Genomic DNA, 20,308 nt, shown 5'->3' with positions numbered 1-20,308 from the left:
CGGGGGTGGGGGAGGTTACACCACAGAAACGAGCTGACCCGCTCCGCTCGCCAAACCTTCCTCAGCGCCCCAAGACCGCGCCCTTGGCCTCGGGCTCTCAGCATCAGGCGCGTCCTCCCGCTCACCACTCCGCTTTTCTCAAAACTTGGCCACTCCCCTCAGCCCACCTCTCAGACCATTCTGCCTTTAGTAGCCGGCTCTTGCCGCCTTTTTAGGCCCCTCCCTGGCGGCTCCGTCTTACCCTGAGATGCCTTAGGACCCTTCCACCTTCCTACTCCTCCCTGCGTCTCATTTCTCCCAAACTTGCCCCTACGTTGCCTCCGCTGGAACACCCCTGCCCCCGTGGCTCCAAAGTAGTCGCCCCTACCCGCTGTGGGCCACCCGTTACCCTACTACCGGCAGAACAGCTGACGTTCCACCCATTTCTGGTCTGGGGAGGGGTGCCGCCAACCTTTTGGAGCCCATTTTACGACAATGTGCGGCTGCGCGGTGTGGCTGACGGCAACGCCGCACTGCTCTTGGAGAGGTCACTCCGGAGACGGCGTTGGTTTTGGGGTGTGGGGGTCGCTGGCAGTATGTGGCGAGTCTGTGCTCGACGGGCACGGAATGTGGCCCCAAGGGCAGGATTCGGGGCTCGGTGGACCGCCTTGCGGGAGGACCCGGGAGCTCCCTGCGTGACCCCGCGGGCTGGCGCGGCTCCGGCTCGTTGCAGCAGCGGGACCGCGGGGTATGGCAGGGTCCGCGCACTCTGCGGGTGGAGCCCCAGCTCGTGGGCCACACCGAGGAATCGCCTCGCGCTGCAGCTTTTGGGATCGCCTAGCCGCCGCTGTTACAGCCTGCCCCCGCATCAGAAGGTGAGCCCCAGACCTGCCCTTCACGGGAGCCAGTTTGTCCTTCAGGGCAGACTTCTTGGCGTTGGAATCTTCTCTCTGAGTCCTTAGTGATCCTCCACCCCGTTCCTAGTATGTATCATTTGTCCTTTCTCCAATACCCAGCTTTGCTCTGGCTGTTGAGCTTATCTTTCTGATCTGTTTATTCTATTGAAGGGAAAGAATTCCAGGCTTCCCTCTCCTGGTCTAGTCCATTGAAAGGAGGGTTCCAAATCTGAAGCTATTTGTGCAGTGTCTGCTGAATTAGGTGCTCTGTCAGTCCCGCAGGATTGTGGAGCAGGAACCCTGTCACTGGAGAACTGGTGGCAGGAACTCCCTTTCTGTCCCCAGTGCCCGGCATGAGATGAGACTCAGTACACTCTTCGCATTAAGTAAAATTGAATGAAATGTTAAACCAGACTGAGAGATAACATTTTTTTAAATTTATTGTTTCTCCTTTTTTCCTCCAGGTTCCATTGCCCTCTCTTTCCCCCACAATGCAGGCAGGCACCATAGCCCGTTGGGAAAAAAAGGAAGGGGAAAAAATCAATGAGGGTGAACTAATTGCAGAGGTAAGTTGTTTAAAATATGGAAATGAGTCAGAAGGAACTGGCTTAGCTACACTGAGTGTTCGCTTTCCGGATAGGTACTTACTCTTTTTGCTTAAGAAACTTAGATGGTTTTTACAACCTGATATTAGAGAAGGTTGATTAGAGATGCTGTCAGCAACTAGCCAGACTGATTTTTAGCTAAGGTGTTTTTTTTAAATAATTCCTTTCAGATCTATAATAAGAGGCTTTATCTTCACATCTTCACCAGACTGTTGAACTGTGTGATTCTAGGCACAATCTAATAAATTTCATACTGGTAGCACGAGCTTAAGCTCCTGCTTTGTGTTAAAAGGTCGAAACTGATAAGGCCACTGTTGGATTTGAGAGCCTGGAGGAGTGTTACATGGCAAAGATACTTGTGGCTGAAGGTACCAGAGATGTTCCAGTTGGAGCAATCATCTGCATCACAGTTGAGAAGTGAGTAGTACTTTGGTAATTTGTGGAACTTGTATGCTTGGTGGAGTATTTTAACCCAGAATTGAGAAAATAGCAGTTAAAGGTTTCTAAGTCTACTTTTCTAGGAGCTAAATTCGCCTTATAACTCCCTGTATTTACGCATTCCTTCTCTTCCTTAGGCCTGAGGATATTGAGGCCTTTAAAAATTACACACTGGATTCCGCGGCAGCACCTACCCCGCAAGCAGCCGCAGCACCAACCCCCGCTGCCCCTGCTTCACCACCCACACCTTCTGCTCAGGCTCCTGGTAGCTCCTATCCCACTCACATGCAGGTGAGCCTCAGCCTCTGGGTGTTTGCTCTAGAAAATTTATTGTTCATTATTTTTCATCGATGGCTATCCCATCCTGGACACTGGTGTTAAATATGGCTAGCTCTTGTCATTTGGAAGTAAGTTGAGATTGAAACATGAAAATTGAGTTTTACTCCTAGCTGTTATTTCCAGGTATATGAACTAGGACAATTCCTTTAACCTTTCCCAATCTCCACGTGGTAGACAAGATAGTTCTTGGCAGTGTTCGTTCAAGAACATTATAGAGTGTTTAGTAGGCCTCACACGTTACCTGTTGAATAAAAGTCATCAGTTGATGTTTTTCTTTGACATATGGTGTTTTTTTCTAAGAGTGGGTGAAGTAGTCCAGCAATATTAATAAATGAGGAAACTGACAATAAAGAGTCAGTGTAAAATAAACATATATAATAGCATTGCAAAAGAGCTGAAGGGAATAAATAGTAATCACTGTTGGTTCTGTTAAATCTGTTTCTAAGAGACTAAAGCAGTTTATTAGATACTAGGGTTATCCCATGTATATTTGTGTTTTGAATATTGGAAATGGGTAAAAAAGCAGCTGGCCTTTTTCTGAAGGTTTAAAACTAAAACTTTTCTTTCACCTAGTGTATTTGTAGAAATTTCTGTATAGGAATCATTTTCTTTTTTGGGCATGATGTTCTTCTCCGTGGTCTGTTAATAGACGTTTTGTGTGGTGACGTTTTGTGCGATGTTCAGTTCACACATTTATTTCATCCTGTTTAGCAAACTGTCTCTCACTACATAAGACTCACTCATTTTTCTCCATTTTCTGTGTGTAGCTTTGTGTGCAAAGTGTTACAGTTGTGTCTTAATTATCCTTTAAGATACTGTGTAGAGATTATTGGCCTCACTAGTTTTTAAGAAGTAGGTGGAGATGACAACTTCTGAACAGAAAAAAAACATTTAAAAAAGTTTGTAATTAGCATTCTAAGTTTGTGTTTCTTCTTTTTCGTGCCTTCCTGAGGCTTTATTTGAAATGATTTTTCTCTCAGCATAATCCTGGTGTTGAGAGGAAGCAAACAAAACCCATAATAACGGAGTAAAGCGTCTAAATTCAGTGGACACACAAGCCATACGAATGTCAAAGCACTTTTTCATTTAGGTCAGCCAATCTGATGTTTAGATTTTATTGGGGCGGAAGTCACTGTTGTAAGAATAGTTCTTTTGTTTATTTTTCCTGCAAAGGGTGAGAGTTTTACTTGTTCCTTACCAATTTGGATGCCTTTTGTTTCTTTTTCTTGTTTGATTGCTTGTGGCTAGGACCTCCAGTACTATGTTGAATAAAAGTGAGAGTAGACATCCTTGTCTTCTTCTTGATCTTAGAAGGAAAGCTCTCAGTTTTTCACCATTGAAGGTGATAGTAGCTATAGGTTTGTCATATATGGCCTTTACTATGTTGAGGTATGTTCCCTCTAAACCTACTTTGCTGAAGGTTTTTATCATGAATGGGTATTGTACTTTGTCATGTGCTTTTTCTGCATCTGTCAAAATGATCATATGGTTTTTATCCTTTTTGTTATTAATGTGATCTGTCACATTGATTTGTAAATATTGAATCATTCTTGCATCCCTGGAATAAATCTCTTTGATCGTGGTGAATGAATTTTTTTTGAATGTGTTGTTGGATTCAGTTTGCTAATATTTTGTTAAGGAGTTTTGCATCTATGTTTATCAGATATTGGCTGTAGTGATTTTTTTGGGGGGGTTTTTTTTTTGGGTTTTTTTTGGGGTTTTTTTTTTTTTTTTTTTTTTTTTTTTTGGTGGTTTAGGTATCAGGGTAGTGCTGGCCTTGTAGAATGAATTTGGAAGTTTTTCTTCCTCTTTTATTTTTTGGAATAGTTGAGCAGACTAGGTATTAACTCCTCTTTATTTTTTTCAAGTTTACTTATTTTGAGAATGAGAGCATGTGTGTGCACAAGCAGGCAAGGGGCAAGAGGGAGGGTGGGAGAGAGAGGGAGAGGGAATCCCAAGCAGGGTCCACACTGTCAGTGCAGAGCCCGAAATTGGGCTCGATCCCACGAACTGTGAGATCATGACCTGAGCTAAAATCAGGAGTCAGATGCTTAACCAACTAAGCCACCCAGGTGTCCTGGTATTAACTCTTCGTTAAATGTTTGGTAGAATTCATCTGTGAAGCCATCTGTGGACTTTTGTTTGTTGGGAGTTTTGGGTTCAGTTTCGGTGCTAGTGATTGGTCTGTTCAAGTTTTCAGTTTCTTCCCAGTTCAATTTTGGAAAGTTATATGTTTCTAGTAATTTATCCATTTCTTCTCAGTTATTCAATTTGTTGGTATATAATTTTTCATAATGTTCTTTTTTTTTTATCTTGGTAAGGTATCCGGAAGTTTGGGAGAATGAAGTTTCCTCTGAGTAAAAGGATATATGCTCATACAGAGCACAGCAAAATTTTAATGAAATACTCTAGACCAAGGTCATTCTGTGGAAATGAAAAATTCTGGCTTAACCTATGTAATAAAAAAGAAGAAAAGATATTCTGTGTTTAGAGATGTAATTGAATTAATTTTGACTATTTAGGAAGAAATCTTTCATGTATACCCATTGCTTTTAACTTTGGAGGGGGAGGAATCAAAGTATGAGTGATAATGTAAAGCTTGAGATTTGAAGGATGATTTAACTGGTGGGACATTGAGGCGTTGAACTTTTACTTTAGGAAGGCATTAGACAGATGGGAATTTGGATCATCAGAGTCACTATCATTCCATAAAGCTATTGAAGCTTGCTTGAGTGCCATTGTTTCCAAGTCTTCCTCGTATTAAGCAGTAATGTGTGTTTATTTCTGCAGGTGGTTCTTCCTGCCCTCTCTCCCACCATGACCATGGGCACAGTTCAGAGATGGGAAAAAAAAGTGGGTGAGAAGCTAAGTGAAGGAGATTTATTGGCAGAGATAGAGACTGACAAGGCCACTATAGGTGAGATTTCTTCAGCTCTTAATGGTTGAGGCACTGAGTTTTCCAATGAGGGAAGAGGATTGCCGTCCTATCCTATAATGAGTGAGTGATAACATGAAAAATTTTAATTTTGGGGATTCATTTCCTGGAACAGAATATGTCATAACAGAAGTGTATGTAGTGGGATTTGTCAGTTCCACACCACACTCTAAATGAATCAAGGATATGTCAACTTAGACATTATTTTTAGGTTAGAGTTTGCTTCTTAACATTCTTATGTTGCTAAGAAGCTACATCAGAACCGCCATTCTCTAAACTGGGCAAGGGAAAAAAGAAGAAACATGAGAAAAGTACTTCTAAGGCAGGAAAATACCAAAGAATTTAAGATGACTGTGAGGAAAAACTAAAACCAGGGTTTGGATTGGTTTCATAGTTTGAGAACAACTGATAGAGTGTTTATATACCTGTTCGGGTATCATGTCACATTTCCATGTATTCCCTTTCTGATTCATTGTTATGCTCAGAACAAAACCCACCTAGACAACTGTATATTTGTGATGATATTTACAGATAATTAGTAGATGAATCTATTTCCTGTCCAGTCCTCAAAGATGCAGTGGGAGATTCTGGGCATCCTCTGCAATGGTGGTTTTTAGATTGTGTTCTTCCAACCCCCTGAGTCCTTGATGGTACTTTGGGGCAAGGAGACTTCATGACAGGACTTTGTTGTGCCCTGCCCCTTTTCCCAACTTCCACCAGGGCAACCACTTTTTTATCCTTTTGTATATTGTATTCCTCCCAGAAGATTTTATTAGAAGAAAGGATTCTGTTTGTGAAAAAGATATAAACAAACATCTTGGTAACAATAGATGAGCTTTGCATTTTAACTTGAATACCAGTATAGCTATGGAGATAGTATTCTAGAGACTCTAGGCACTGGAGAAGTATTACCTTGGTCCAACTCTATTGTGGCCCTGAAGTCTTTTTTTTTTTTTTAAATCTCTTATTGGATATTAATGCTTAACTGGAGAAGGGAAAGATTCGTCAAAGATGTGTTCATCAGGGAGAGGCACAACACAACAGAAAGCCCAGATCTGCAAGGCAAAAATTGTTCTCTGCGATGGCTTCTTTTAGTTTTACTTTTGAAACACTTCACATTGGAGTTCTTTCCAAGAGCAGTAGCTGAATAAAATGTTAAGTTGTAAATTCCTTAGAAACCCTAGTAATACCATATTCTTTACATTGGAATAGTTGAATACCCAATATAATCTCTTTGAAAAACTCCAAAGGTGCTTTTAGGGGCATAATTTATCCCACATCACTGTCAAACCTAGTAGTTCCCTTAATTTAACATCCATGTGGTTCTTATTTTTAGCAGTACAGCTGATGTCATACTGGTACAGTTGATGCCAGCTTGAGGTCTTATGGGTCTGTGTAGGGGCTTCCCTTAGAGATGTTTTTAGAAAAATATTCATAATTAACTACTGTCTGTAATCTCTCATAGTGTTATTTAACAGCTATTTATTTAGTATTTACTTTGTACCAGGTACTGTTTCTAGGTTCTTGGAAAATATTAATTCTTATAACGTCCCTGTGAGGTAGGTATTATCGTTACCCCCATTTTGTAGTTGAAGGAGCTGTGACATAGAGAGGTAGAGTAGCTCACCAAAGGTTGGGTAGCTAGCTTGAAGGAGAAGAGCTTTTTACTTAAAACTGCTTTGAGTTTGGTGAGATAGTGGAGTCCCTTAAGTCCCATAATGGTTTTTCTTTCTATTCAAGGTTTTGAAGTACAGGAAGAGGGTTACCTGGCAAAAATCCTGATCCCTGAAGGCACAAGAGATGTCCCTCTAGGAACCCCACTCTGTATCATTGTAGAAAAAGAGGAAGATATACCAGCATTTGCTGACTATAGGCCAACTGAAGTAACTGATTTAAAACCACAAGCACCACCATCTCCTCCACCCCCGGTATGTATGCTTCTAGAATTGAGGAAACATTACCTTGTTCATCTCTAAATTAAGGGATTAGACTGGATAATATCCTAGGTTCCTTCCCACCCTAAGACTCTACGAATAAAGAAGGAGATAGTTAGGGGCACCTGGCTGGCTCAGTTGGAGGAGCGCATGAGTTGATCTTGAGATTGTGAATCCAAGCCCCATGTTGGGTATAGAGATTACTTAAAAAAAAAAAAAAAAAAAATCTGAAAAAGAAAAACAAAAAAAGATGGACATAGTGAGCATTTGTGGAGATCTACAGGTATGTGGCACTGCACTGCCCACCTAATAGTTGTTTGACCTGTGTCTGTTTCTTTTTTCCTACTGTCATGAGGTCTGCTGAGAACAAAGCTGAGATGACATGTTCTTTTTATGCTTTAGGTATAGATGTATATATGGAAGTTAATACTTCATTCCCCAGTTTCTGTAGAATTTATTATATATTGTTGACTCATGAACAACACAGGGACTGGGGCACTAACTGCGCCCTTGCAAATCCGTGTATAACTTTGGATTCCCCCCAAATTTAACTGCTAAGCCTGCTATTGACCAGAAGCCTTAACCAACAGCGTAGACAGTCCATTAACATATATTTAGTATATTATATAGATTGTATGCTGTATTCTTAAAGCACACTAGAGAAAGATGATGTTATTAAAATCATAAAGGAGAGAAAACACATTTACAGTCCCATACCATAAAAATCCGTGTGTAAGTGTGCCTGTGTAGTTCAGACACATGTCGTTGGAGGGTCAACTAATCTTTGTTACTGTCAGTACTCTTGGTATTTGCTTATGATAGTGGGTCAGGTTTCTGTTTATAATACATTAGAACCTTGATGTAGCATGGCTTGTTTTGCTTAGAATTTAGTCTTGTTGCTATATGCTCTACATTATATACTATATATCTATTATGTACTTGTGTGAAGTCCAGGCATAGATAACATTATCACCAGCCTTCTGTAGATGTTAGAATCATGTGAGTTTAGATTACGTACAATATTTTTGTCAAAGGAAACTTGATATCTTACTGCCCTACGTTTGTGGGGAGCTGGCAAGTAGTAGTGCTGGTTTATTAAGATATTTTCAACATGGAACCTTCCAGCATAATTTATTACTTTGAAATGACGTTAACTGAAAACAAAAACCATGTTGGTCATGTAAGAAAATGAGAATAAGAAGCAGCAAGAGAGTAAAGTGAAGAAAGCCTATGAAGATATTATATACTGGATAACAGTATTAAATTTCCTGCCTCTCCATGTTATCACAAAGATAACTTGGTACTGTCTTTGACATAAAGTATTGTTGTTCCTCTTCATATTGTTATATTAAGTTGGTTAAGCAGGGGAAATGTGCATTATGATCTTTGAGAGAAAGATGAAAGTTACTTAATATATCTTGACTTCTTAATAAAATGTAAACTCCTTATCTTTCAGACCAGCCTTTGCAGTGGTGAATTAACAATCTAACTTTTTTCAAAAGGTGGCCCCTGTTCCTCCAACTCCCCAACCTGTAGCCCCTACACCTTCAGCCACCCGCCCTACTACTCCTGCTGGACCAAAGGGAAGGTTGTTCGTTAGTCCTCTTGCAAAGAAATTGGCAGCAGAGAAAGGGATTGACCTTACGCAGGTAAAAGGTAAGTCTGTCTCTGTGGAATGGGGTTGTAAAGATAAAACTCACTTGAGTTTCCTTCTTAAGACTAGCAAGTACAACTATACAGTCATCTTACATGGAACAGTAGGGAGAAGGATGAGAGAGTGAAATAATCTCCTTTGTTGCCACCACAGATAGGGAAACTTGTGCTGTATTCAGTCCATTTAGGATCTACCTATATAGTATAGATAGCCTTTTTCTTTCTCGGTTCTTGGGAACTACTTAATTGTTGGTGAAAGTATAATGTGCTTGTGCAGCAAAGTTGAATTTTATGACTTGACCTTGTATTAAGAAGTCTCTGTTAGTGAACAAAACCTAAACCTGGGGTGATTTGAAATGACTTTGAATAATAGAATTCATATAAAACTGAACTAAAGCTCCTTGAGGGCAAAGGGAAATGTCTTACTCCTATCTTTCTCTCCCCAAAGAGAAAGTATAGCTTAGTGGTAAGAGTATGGGGTCTTGAATCAGACCATCTGGGGTTTACTCCTGGCTCTATCATCTTCTGTGTAATATGGCTTTAGGTGAATTACTTGTGTATGTCTATAGATGAATTACTTAAACCATCTGCTCTTCCATCTGTAAAACTGAAATGATGTGTACGTTAAAACAGGCAAAGGGCTTAAGACAATATCTAGAGGATAATAGGTACTCAACAAATGTTAGTTCTGTTCATATTAATATTATTGCCTGGCATTTAAATAAGTATCTTTGAGCTAAAATTAAATGTAAGGTAATTAGTGTACTTACTTGAACAAAGTGGAAATTACTAATCCTGAAGCCTGGTTTGATGGCTTCTGCTATGAGCTAGTCACTGAATTACCGCATTTAGCGCTTCTTTTCTTGAAATAAGAATTCTCATTCACCATTTTTTGGATAAGAAGATACTCTTTTTTTTTTTTTAATTTTTTATTTATTTTTGAAGGAAAGAGAGAGAGAGAGAGAGCATGAACAGGGGAGGGACAGAGAGAGAGGGAGACACAGAATTCAAGGCAGGCTCCAGGATCTGAGCTGTCAGCACTCAGCCCGACGCGGGGCTCGAACTCACGGACTGTGAGATCATGACCTGAGCTGAAGTCAGACGCTTAACTAACTGAGCCACCCAGGTGACCCAAGAAGATACTCTTAAGGGATCTCCCTTTATGTTAAGTAGTAAAGTTGCAATTTGAGTCTAGATACTGGTTATTTCCCCAGTTGTCTGGCTGTGGGCATTCAGTGCTGGTTATCATCTGTCTGCTGGCTTTTGTTTCATGCTTGGAAGCAAGCCAGTCCCCAAAGAATAAGAATAGAATGTTGTAAATTTTTTGGACCTCAGAGGATTTTTGTAATATTTTAAGATGCTTTTTTCCATCTTCGTGTTGTTTCAATGGCATATGGCCATTTTTTTATGTTATTTGGGACTAGAATTAGCAAAGTAAGTTGGGATAGATTTTATCTATGGATTAATAATTATATCTGAAGAATTTAGACAAGTGAAGAAGGACCGTTTATGAGATACTTACCAACATTGGCTGCCATACACAAAATGTGAGTGGGGAAATCCCCATGTTCTTATCAGGCAATTAGAGTTAGGTGATTCATTTACCAGTATTTAAAATTCATCGAGTGTTGTCTGTGCATCTAACACTTGTTCATAAGACAGACAAGATTTCAGTTTCAGATGCCTGTATTACCAACAATAAAGAATTAAATGAACAGAAAGGGAGTGCAGCTTAGTAGTTAGGAGTATGGGCTCCAGAGCTGGAATGCTCAGGTTCGAATCCTGGCTCTGCTGTACTCTAGCTTTATGACCTTTTATGTTTCGGTTTCTTCATTTCTGTATAAAAATAATGGCTTACAGGTTTTGAGGATTAAGTTAACAAAGAGTGCCTGCACATAGACAGCATATAGAGATATTAGCTGTAAAAATGAAAATAACCTGTTATTACATAAGATGAATGCCAAGAAAGAAACCAAGTGATACACTATTGAGTGACAAGCTGTGAGCCAACCATGTGAAGAACTGGGCACAGAGAGACCAGCAGTACACATCTGAAGTGGGAGAGAGCTTGGCACGTCTGAGGAACATAGAGGAGGCCAGTGTTCATGGAACATAGTGAGCAGAGGGTTTAGTGGAAGGAGGTGAGGTTGGAAAGAAGTACAGGGGCGAGAAGCAGGAGCACTTTATGGGTCATTGTATAATTTGAATTTTATTAAAGCATAGTAGGAAGCCACTAAAGGATTAAAATAAGGACAGGTTTTTTGGTTCCTGTGTGTGTATGTGTATTTTAATTTTAGAGAGAGTGGAGCAGGACAGAGGGGCAGAGGGAGAAACAGAAAGAATCCTAAGCAGGCTCCATGCTCAGCACAGAGCCTGACATGGGGCTCGATCCCACAACCTCAGAATCAAGTCCTGAGCTGAAATCAAGAATTGGGCACTCAACCAACTGAGCCACCCAGGCGCTCCAATAGGGAAGTATTTTTAAAAGATCATTTTAGCTGCTTTATGCAGATGGGTCAAGTGAAAGCCAAGGTCCCTGTTAAGAGGCTTTTGCTGGAGCTGACAGTGGTGACTTTTCCAGCATGGTGACAGTGAAAATGGAAAGAAATGGACAGCTTCAAGATACATTTTTGACAGAATCAACAGAACTTAGTCGAGGATGGTACATGGGGACTTGACAACAGTTACTTCAAAAGAAAGGTGTGGTGGAAGTCTGAGTAAGCCGAAAAGTAGAATATGGATGGAGAAGTGGAGATAGCTTTGTAGACAACTCATTTAAGAAGCTTCACTATGAAGGAAGGCATAGAAATAGGACGTAGCTTAGGAGAATATGGGCTCAAGAGAGGGCTTTTGAGAGTGATTGATAGTAGAAGAGGTCTAGTATGGAGTTTCTCAGCTGTGGCAGAGTTGACATTTTTGACCAGATAATTTTTGTTTGGGGGAGGGAGGTGTCTTGTGTTTTGTAGGATGCTCAGTAACATCCTAGGCTTCTACCCACTATGTCATAGTAGCATCACCCACTTGTAACAACTGAAAACAACTTCAAACATTGCCACATGTCCCCCGGGGGGCAAAATTGTGTTGGTGAGAACTAGTGGTCTCATACAAAGGGATAAATAGATGGTGAGGAAAGGGCAGAATAATTTGGCAAGAAACAGTTTTTGAAAATGTAGGAAGGAAAGGATTGGCTTTTGATAGGAAGTAAGAACATTCTGTGTTATTTTTATAGGAGAGAGGAGAATATGGGGTGGATTTATAGGCTTGGTGGTGGAGGACGAGGAGAATGATTGCTGCAGTTTGATCAAGAAAGTCTGAAGTGAAGGTATCAGCTGGAGACTGAGTATGGGGAGGTTTGCAGTTAGAGAATTTGTTAGGTAGTATTCTCAGGGAAAGTGAATTCGAAGGAAATATAACTTAGTTTCTGGGCAGTTTATGTGTCTATTTCAGGTTTGTGGCTCTGAATTTAGAGTATAATCAGTCACCTAAGTGTGTACTTTTTTTGTCTCCAGCAGCGTTAAGCTACTCTGATGCTGGCACTGAGAAGGCAGACCTTTTTTTCAAGTTTTTATTTAAATTCTAGTTAGTTAACATACACGGTAAAGTTGGTTTCAGGTGTAGAACTTAATGATTATGTCACTTACGTATAATACCCGTGCTCACCCCAACAAGTGCTGTCCTTAATACTCATCTTGCATTTAGCCTATCCCATGGCCACCTCTCTCCATCAACCCACAGTTTGTTCTCTATAGTTAAGAGTCTCTTAGGGTTTGCTTTCCTCTTTTTTTTCCCCTTCCTCTGTGTTCATCTGTTTTGTTTCTTAAATTCCACATATGAGTGAAATCATAAGGTATTCGTTTTTCTCTGACTTTTTCTGCTTATCAAAATGCACTGTAGCTCCATCCACGTTGTTGCAAATGGCAAGATTTCATTCTTTTTGATTGCTGAGTGATACGCCATTTATGTATATACTATATCTTCATCAGTCGATGGACATTTGGACTCTTTCCATAGTTTGGCTATTGTCGGTAGCGCTGCTATAAACGTCAGAGGGCATGTGCCCCTTCGAATCAGTATTTTTGTATCCTTTGGGTAAATACCTAGTAGTACAATTGCTGGGTTATAGGGTAGTTCTATTTAACTTTTTCAGGAACCTCCATACTCCTCCAGAGTGGCTACACCAGTTTGCGTTCCCACCAACAGTGTAAGAGGGTTCCCCTTTCTCCACATCCTTGCCAACACCTGTTGTTTCTTTTGTTGTTAATTTTAGCTATTCTGACAGGTGTGAGGTGGTATCTCATTGTCGTTTGGATTTGTATTTTCTTAATGGTGAGTGATGTTGAGCATCGTCTCTGTTGGCCATCTGGATATCTTCCTTGGACAAACGTCGGTTCATGTCTTCTGCCCTTTTCTTTTTTCTTTTTTTTATTTTGAAAGAGAGAGAGCATGAGCCGGGGAAGGTCAGAGAGAGAAAGAGAGAGAGCGCATCCCAAGTAGGCTCCACACTGCCAGCGCAGAGCCCGATGTGGGGCTTAAATCCACGAGCTGTGACATCGTGACTGGATCCGAAACCAAGAGTTGTACACTTAACTGACTGCGCCACCCAGGCTCCTCTCTTCTGCCCATTTCTTAACTGGATTATTTATTTTTTTGAGTGTTGAGTTTGATAACCTCTTTATAGATTTTGGATACTAACCCTTTATCAGATGTCATTGGCAGATGTCTTCTCCCATTCCATACTTGCCTTTTAGTTTTGTTGTTTCTTTTGTTGTGCAGAAGCTTTTTATCTTGATGAGGTCCTAGTAGTTCATATTTGCTTTTGTTTCCCTTGAGCCGGCAGACTTTTTAGATTTTGACCAGGGAGTGACTATAACCGTGATCTACCCATTGGAACCTGGGTGAGGAAGTGTAGGGGATAGGGAGATGGTAGATGATGGGAGCGGTCAAGTCAGTGGAGTGGGGGGTCTTGGTGAGACTGAAGAAATTTTGCAGTAGGAAGGAATGGTCTAGAATAAGCAAGCTGAGAGGATCAGTGATTGCGTGGGGTTTTCTGACACCTCTCTGTCATCAAATGTATGTTTTTTTTCCACACCAACAATCCATTCTCTGCTACCATTTGGGTATCCAACACTTCAATCCTGTTCTGACACTATCCAGAGTTAGCATCGGGCCCCCCAGGCTTGAGGGCTCAGCCCCACTTCTGATGCCAGTTACAGGTCCCAGGGACCACCCATACTTCAGACCCACTGGCTATAAGTCAGGACTTCCCAAGACCCCACTTTAGGTATGAAAATTCACTAGAACGACTCACAGAACTCAGGAAAGCACTGTACTTACTGGTTTACTGTAAAGGATGTGCAGGGGCAGTCAGTAGAAGAGATGCATAGGACGAGGAGTGGTTTGTGGTGGGGGGGTGCAAAGCTTGCATGCCCTCGCTCGGAGGACTGCCCTCCTAGCACATTGATGTGTTCACCAACCCAGAAGCTCCAAATCTTGTTGTTAAGAGTATTTATTTGATAGAGAGTTCAGTAAGAAGGCATGTTTATTTAAATCCTTGGCTGTGAACTGTTGAACTCAACCTCTAGTCCCCCCCCCCCCCCCGCCCCACCTTCTTGGAGGGACAAATGACTTAGCAAATATGACTACTTGTAATCATTTGGGGAGAAACTTCCTTTTTTACGTTTATTTTTATTTGTTTTGAGAGCGAGAGCGTATACATGCTCAGGGGAGGAGTGGAAGGAGAGAGAGTCCCAAGTAGGCTCTGTGCTGAAAGACACCACCCAGGTGTCCCAGACAGAAACTGTTTTAAAGCCTAAACCCTAGTGTCCAAGTTTGATGTGTCTCCCAGGTCCCCATGTTTGTTTTCTATTTCTTTGAGGCAAAGCACTTTCACATCACTATCCCATGTGATCATCAGTGCTCACACATTCCTTCGAGCAGGGGCCGGCATTATAACCTGTGTCCTACAGATGAGACTAAAAAGACCAGCACAGAGGCTGTGTCTAATTTTTATCTGACACAGCCCTGCATTTTTCCTCCTAGCCTGGTGTTCTTCCCTTTATACCATATTGCTTTATGATGGCCTGTTGTGCCTCTGTAGGGAGATGGACAGAAACATTTAAAAGATTTCAGCTGACTCCTAATGGGAATTTCTTGAGGGTGGCTGAAGTCCAACCAAAGGCAGATGATTCTGTAGGTCTCCTCCTCTCAAGGGGCTGTGGTGTCCAGATCAGCCTTGGTGGTAATGGTCGGTTATGGGTTCTGTCTTTTATAAAAGAGGCGAATCTAATAGGGGTACTGCTACCTCTGTTCTAGAGCTCCGGGTGAGGATAAGCACAATCCTAGCCAACTCATTTTTCATAATGAAGGAAAGGAGTTGGGACGAACTGCGTACAACAAGAATCCTTTTAAAAGTCTGCCTTGGGGGAAGATGAATCAATTTGACCAAATTTTTTCTAGAAGTGGGCCAGTTTAAAAGGTATTTTAAATAACTAAATTCTGAATCTCCTTAGAATTAAGGTTCAGGAATCTGTTTGGGTCTAAAGTTAAAGCTGATTGGTTGTGGATGGGCGGAGGAAGGAAATTGAGTGAAAATAAAACTCAGCCTGTTGTGAGAGGATTTTAAAGATTTTTCCCCACGTGTGACATTGCACACACTTCACTCCCAGGCCTCTGACATAGGCCAGGTTAGAGCCTTGGCAGGTGTGACAGAGCTGTGAGTGATGGAGCCCACAGGAGAAAGAAACAATTATAGAGATAAGATCATTGCAGCTGAGAGTTATTCAAGCTATTTTGGGGTGAAAAAATTATCTGAAATAGTTGTCCTGTCGACTCTGTACAAAAGGAATTCTTTACGATCAAACGAATCTAGAACTCAAACGAGATCCATTTCAAGATTCAGAAAGGGTTTTTTTTGGAGCTGCCTAGGAGAAGAGGCAGCTAGACTTTGTTTTGGAGGTATAAATTGTATTCAGCATTAGCCATATGCCAGTATTTCCCAATTTAAAAGTAAAGGACATAAAAAAATGAAGAACAACTGATACAAAACTCTGAAAGAGAAATACTTAACAAAGAGCATTTGCTGCCACAGGGTTTCCGTAGTGTAGCGGTTATCACATTCGCCTAACGGAGCATTTGCTGTAGTAATTAAGAAAAGAACGGCTACAGCTCAAACAAGAGCACTCTGTGAATCAAAATTAATAATTGCATAAAAGCTGCTATTTTTTTTAGAGAGAACTTTAAGGTGCAGGAGTAGAGCAGTGACCACTTCAGAGGGTCTTTGGTAGAGAACCCTTAGGAACTTGCACTTCAGGATCACAGTGTCGATATCCCAGAGGAACCAGTGGTGTGCTGTCACATGTGTGATATTGATGCGTCTCTTCCAGGGACGGGACCAGACGGCAGAATCATCAAGAAGGATATCGACTCTTTTGTGCCTACTAAAGCTGCTCCTGTGAGTTACATTTGGCTTTTTTTTTTTTTGGCACTTTGTTCCTGCAAAATGTTTTGTCCAACCTGTTAGACCCTTTCATACATTATTTATGAATGAAATAGCTTGACCAGAATTGTGTTTTGCCTAATTTCACTGGCTAGCACTATATAGATATGAATGTGCTATCATTCAGCATACACAAGGAAAGATGAGGGGCGCCTGCCTGGGTGGCTCATTCGGTTGAGCGTCCAACTTCAGCTCAGGTATGATCTCACAGTTCACGAGTTCGAGCCCCGCGTCGGGCTCACTGCTTTCACTGCAGAGCCTGCTTCAGATCCTCTGTCCCCTTCTCACTCTGCTCCTCCCCTGATCATGTGCACTCTCTCTCAAAAATAAACAAACATTAAAAAGGAAAAAAAAGGAAAGATGATAATGCTACATTGACACTCATTCCAATTTTTTTTTTCCAGTGGTACTGAATTTTTCCTAACAAACCCTCCTTCTCACTCAGGCCCTATTTTGATTTTTTTTTTTTTTTAACGTTTTATTTATTTTTGAGACAGAGCGAGCGAGCGTGGGGGAGGGGCAGAGAGAGATGGAAACAGAATCTGAAGCAGGTCCAGACTCTGAGCTGTCAGCACAGAGCCCCACACGGGGCTCCAACCCACAAACCGTGAGATCATGACCTGAACTATAGTCGGATGCTTAACTGGCTGAGCCACCCAGGCATCCCTGACTGGCTCTGTTTTTAAAAACATGCTTACAAGTTGGTTGAATAGAGTTTGAATTTTATGTGGTTAATTATTCCACACAGGGATTAAATCCACATAACCAATCAACTAATGTTTAGTTGGTTTAAATTGTTAAGATTATTAGCTAAAAGTAAGGAAAATGATTTAGTTATTTAGATGTTTGTTTTAAAATGAAAGATTTGTCATTGTTTTTTAACACTGTCCAGAAAAATAATTACCTTGTTTATGTTTATGTCTACTTCTTTCAGTTTAAGAATGCTTTGATTGCTTTTCTTGAAGGTAATTTTGCAGATACAAAATTATTTTGACAAAGTAATCATTGAACAAAGAAAAATGATACTTAAGACATGATTACAGAATTCTAAGTATAAAAATTAAAATCAGAACTGTTGTGTAAGCACAGTACAAATAAGAGTCCCTTTTGCTCTCTTGGGATAGAAATAGCTATTTTCTCTAAGCCTTCTAATTTGTACTTTGCCATCTGTAGAGTCACTGACTTGCCCCAGTTGTATATGCCAGGATTGAGTCAGTTACTAAGAGCTTTTTTACTTCCCCATAGGCTCCAGCAGCTGCTGTGCCTGCCCCGGGTCCAGGAGTGGCACCCGTTCCCACAGGTGTCTTCACAGATGTCCCAGTCAGCAACATTCGCCGAGTAAGAATATTACCCTAAATCTGCAACCAGCACCATAGGGGGCGTCTTTACCCTGATTGTTTAATTGCATTCATGGTTTGAAACACTAACAGAGACTTTTTTTAGTTGGGAATCATAGATGACTAGCTTAAGATGTTTGCTTTGGCCAATTAGATACTTGGGAAAAACAAACATTATATTGATTAAACACCACTAGAAGGGGCCCAGGTTACGGTGCAGTCCTCCATATTCCAGTTATAATGCTTGAGGTAAGCATTACCAGGGAGCTAGTAAAGGGGCAAACAGAGTCCTGAATTAGATAATAAAGAAAAGAACCACTTAAGACAAGTGATGTTTTAATGTCTTTGATTCTAGGTTATTGCACAGCGGTTAATGCAGTCTAAGCAAACCATACCTCATTATTACCTTTCCATTGACGTAAATATGGGAGAAGTTTTGTTGGTACGGAAAGAACTTAATAAGGTAAAAGGTCTGGAAATTCCAACTCTGTAAATTCTAAAATGTTTGTATTTCCCCACTAAACATACACATTTTTGCCCATATTTTTTGTTCCAATATGCCAGTTGATGTTGGAAAATGGTGTCTTCATAATTTTAACTTGCCGAGAGAATATCTTGGACAATTTTTATTTTCTAACCCTTGATTAAAGCTTATTATTTAAAGTTGATTTTGCCTTGGATCCATTGTAGCCTACCTCAGTCACTGTGATCCCATGAAGCTAGATAAGATAAGCTAGATAAGAGTATGTTTACTCTGTGTTTGCAGTTAAGTACCAATTACCTATTTAGTGTTCAGTATAAGGCACTTTTGGGAAGATAGAATAAGGTATAGTCCTTCTCCGTGAGTTTCAGTTTATAATCTAATTGAGATAATGCATGTGAAAAACAGAGAAGGCAATTTTTATTAAAGTAAAAATACTTATTTGTACATCAATCTCTTTATGGTAATGTCCTTTGTCTGCTAAATTATGTTGTATGGGTTAAGTGTTCTAGGAATTCAGAGGAGGAACCCAGTAAAAGTAGTTGGGGAATTCACAGTGGTGTAAGAAAAACTTGGTTAAGCCATGTAGAGTAGTATGTGTTTGAATTGCAAAGAAGTTGTAGAAAGTTCATTCTAATGATGGAATACCATAGAGGTAAAATGCTTTTAAGAAAGGAAGTAAATATTGCAGATGTAGAAGAGAGACTACCTTTTTCTAGGGTGGGTATGCAGTTGTTGGTTTAGGGAAGACCTTGTTTACAAGCAGAACAATTTGGACTTGATGAATTAGACATGAAGAAACCAGTAATAGTGACATGATGATAGCAATATTTTAAGTTTAGTCGAAATAGATATATAGTGGCGTGCTTTAATGGCAGAGACTAGTTATGCTTGTCCTGTAAGCATGATAAGGGTCTGGACTAGACGGTTGCATTAAGAATGGAGTAGGAGAGGGATATGAAAGATGTTTTCAAAGAAGTGAAAAGTAAAAGCCAGTGGCACTGAGGGCATTAGAACAGCATTCAGCACCTTACACAGGTTATCTGTAGCCTCTCTGACCTCCTACTACTTTTCCTACTTGTTTACTCTGCTGCAAAAACAATGGTTGCCTTACTGTTCCTTGACATTCCACCTGTGTACTCCTACTTGAGGCCCCTTGCACTTGCTGTTCCCTGTGCATGGAATATTCACCCCCTAGCATCTATCTGGCTTCCTCCTTTACCAGTGAGGATCTGACTCAATATCACCTTCTCTAGTCTTTCCTGGTCACCTTATTCTAAAATTAAGGGAAGAGGATTGGGGTGAGTGGTCACTTCTCCCTCTAGTTCTTTTCCTCTATTTTTTTTCTTTATCATGTGACATTATTTTACATGCTGTATGTTTATTATCTATCCACCCCTTTAGATTGTAAGGTCCCCAGGGCACCTGGGTGGCCCAGTTGGTTAAGCATCTGACTTCAGCTTGGGTCACAAACTCTCAGTTTGACAGTTTGAGCCCCACATTGTGCTCTGTGCTATCAGTGCAGAGCCTGTTTTGGATCCTTTGTCCCCCTCTCTCTCTGCCCTTTTCCCTTTTGTGCATGTGCGTTCTCTCTCAAAAATAAGTAAACATGTAAAAAAAAAAAAAAAAAAAAGTAAGCCTCCGAGAGTAGAATTTTTACCCATTTTTTTCACTGCTTTATATCCAGGGCTTTAGAGCTATATGTCTGAACGGAGTACTCAAATATTAGATGCATGAAAGAATGAAGCAATGAAGCATTAACAGAGCTTTTTAACTGGCACAGAGGTTAAAGATGATTGCTTACTTTCATTGTCAAAATGTTAAAGCTATTTTATAATTTATTTGAAAATCAGGCGTGAAAAATATATGTCCAATGTAATATTTTATTCATTTCTCTTAAACAGCTTTATTTGGATATAATGCACATATAATACCATTCACCCATATAAGGTTTATAATTCAGTGGCTTTTAGTATATTCAGAATTCTGTGACCATCACCACAATAAATTTTGGAGCCTTCTTATCACCCCAAAATGAAACCATTCTCTCCTTAGCCATAGCCCCCACCCCACCTCTCTCATCCTCCCCAACCCTAGACAACTTCTTACCTACTTTCCATCTTAGATTTGCCTGTTTTGGATATTTCCTATAGGGATAGGGACTTCATGGAATCGATAAATCAACTTGGGGAGTATTGCCTTCTTAACAGTGTTCC

The 20,308-nt window shown here is 40.6% G+C and overlaps 1 protein-coding gene across 1 annotated transcript in view; it reads left to right on the top strand.

Annotated features, from left to right (window-relative positions):
* Positions 1 to 476: 476 nt before the first annotated feature.
* Positions 477 to 20,308, top strand: part of DLAT (dihydrolipoamide S-acetyltransferase) — a 28,719-nt gene continuing 8,887 nt past the window's right edge. Inside the window, exons 1-10 of the mRNA XM_019469164.2 lie at positions 477 to 854; positions 1,340 to 1,441; positions 1,773 to 1,897; positions 2,056 to 2,209; positions 5,048 to 5,174; positions 6,933 to 7,120; positions 8,629 to 8,782; positions 16,162 to 16,229; positions 17,520 to 17,612; positions 17,967 to 18,074. Of these exons, the coding sequence (XP_019324709.1) occupies positions 576 to 854; positions 1,340 to 1,441; positions 1,773 to 1,897; positions 2,056 to 2,209; positions 5,048 to 5,174; positions 6,933 to 7,120; positions 8,629 to 8,782; positions 16,162 to 16,229; positions 17,520 to 17,612; positions 17,967 to 18,074 (1,398 nt within the window). The 5' untranslated portion in view covers positions 477 to 575. The remainder of the gene's footprint in view (positions 855 to 1,339; positions 1,442 to 1,772; positions 1,898 to 2,055; positions 2,210 to 5,047; positions 5,175 to 6,932; positions 7,121 to 8,628; positions 8,783 to 16,161; positions 16,230 to 17,519; positions 17,613 to 17,966; positions 18,075 to 20,308) is intronic.

The sequence above is a fragment of the Panthera pardus genome, unplaced genomic scaffold (assembly GCF_024362965.1).
Source record: "Panthera pardus isolate Hobbes unplaced genomic scaffold, ASM2436296v1 HiC_scaffold_12, whole genome shotgun sequence".
Taxonomy (NCBI): Eukaryota; Metazoa; Chordata; class Mammalia; order Carnivora; family Felidae; genus Panthera; species Panthera pardus.
Note: the sequence above shows the minus strand (reverse complement) of the source record. Positions and strands in the feature narration are given on the sequence as shown.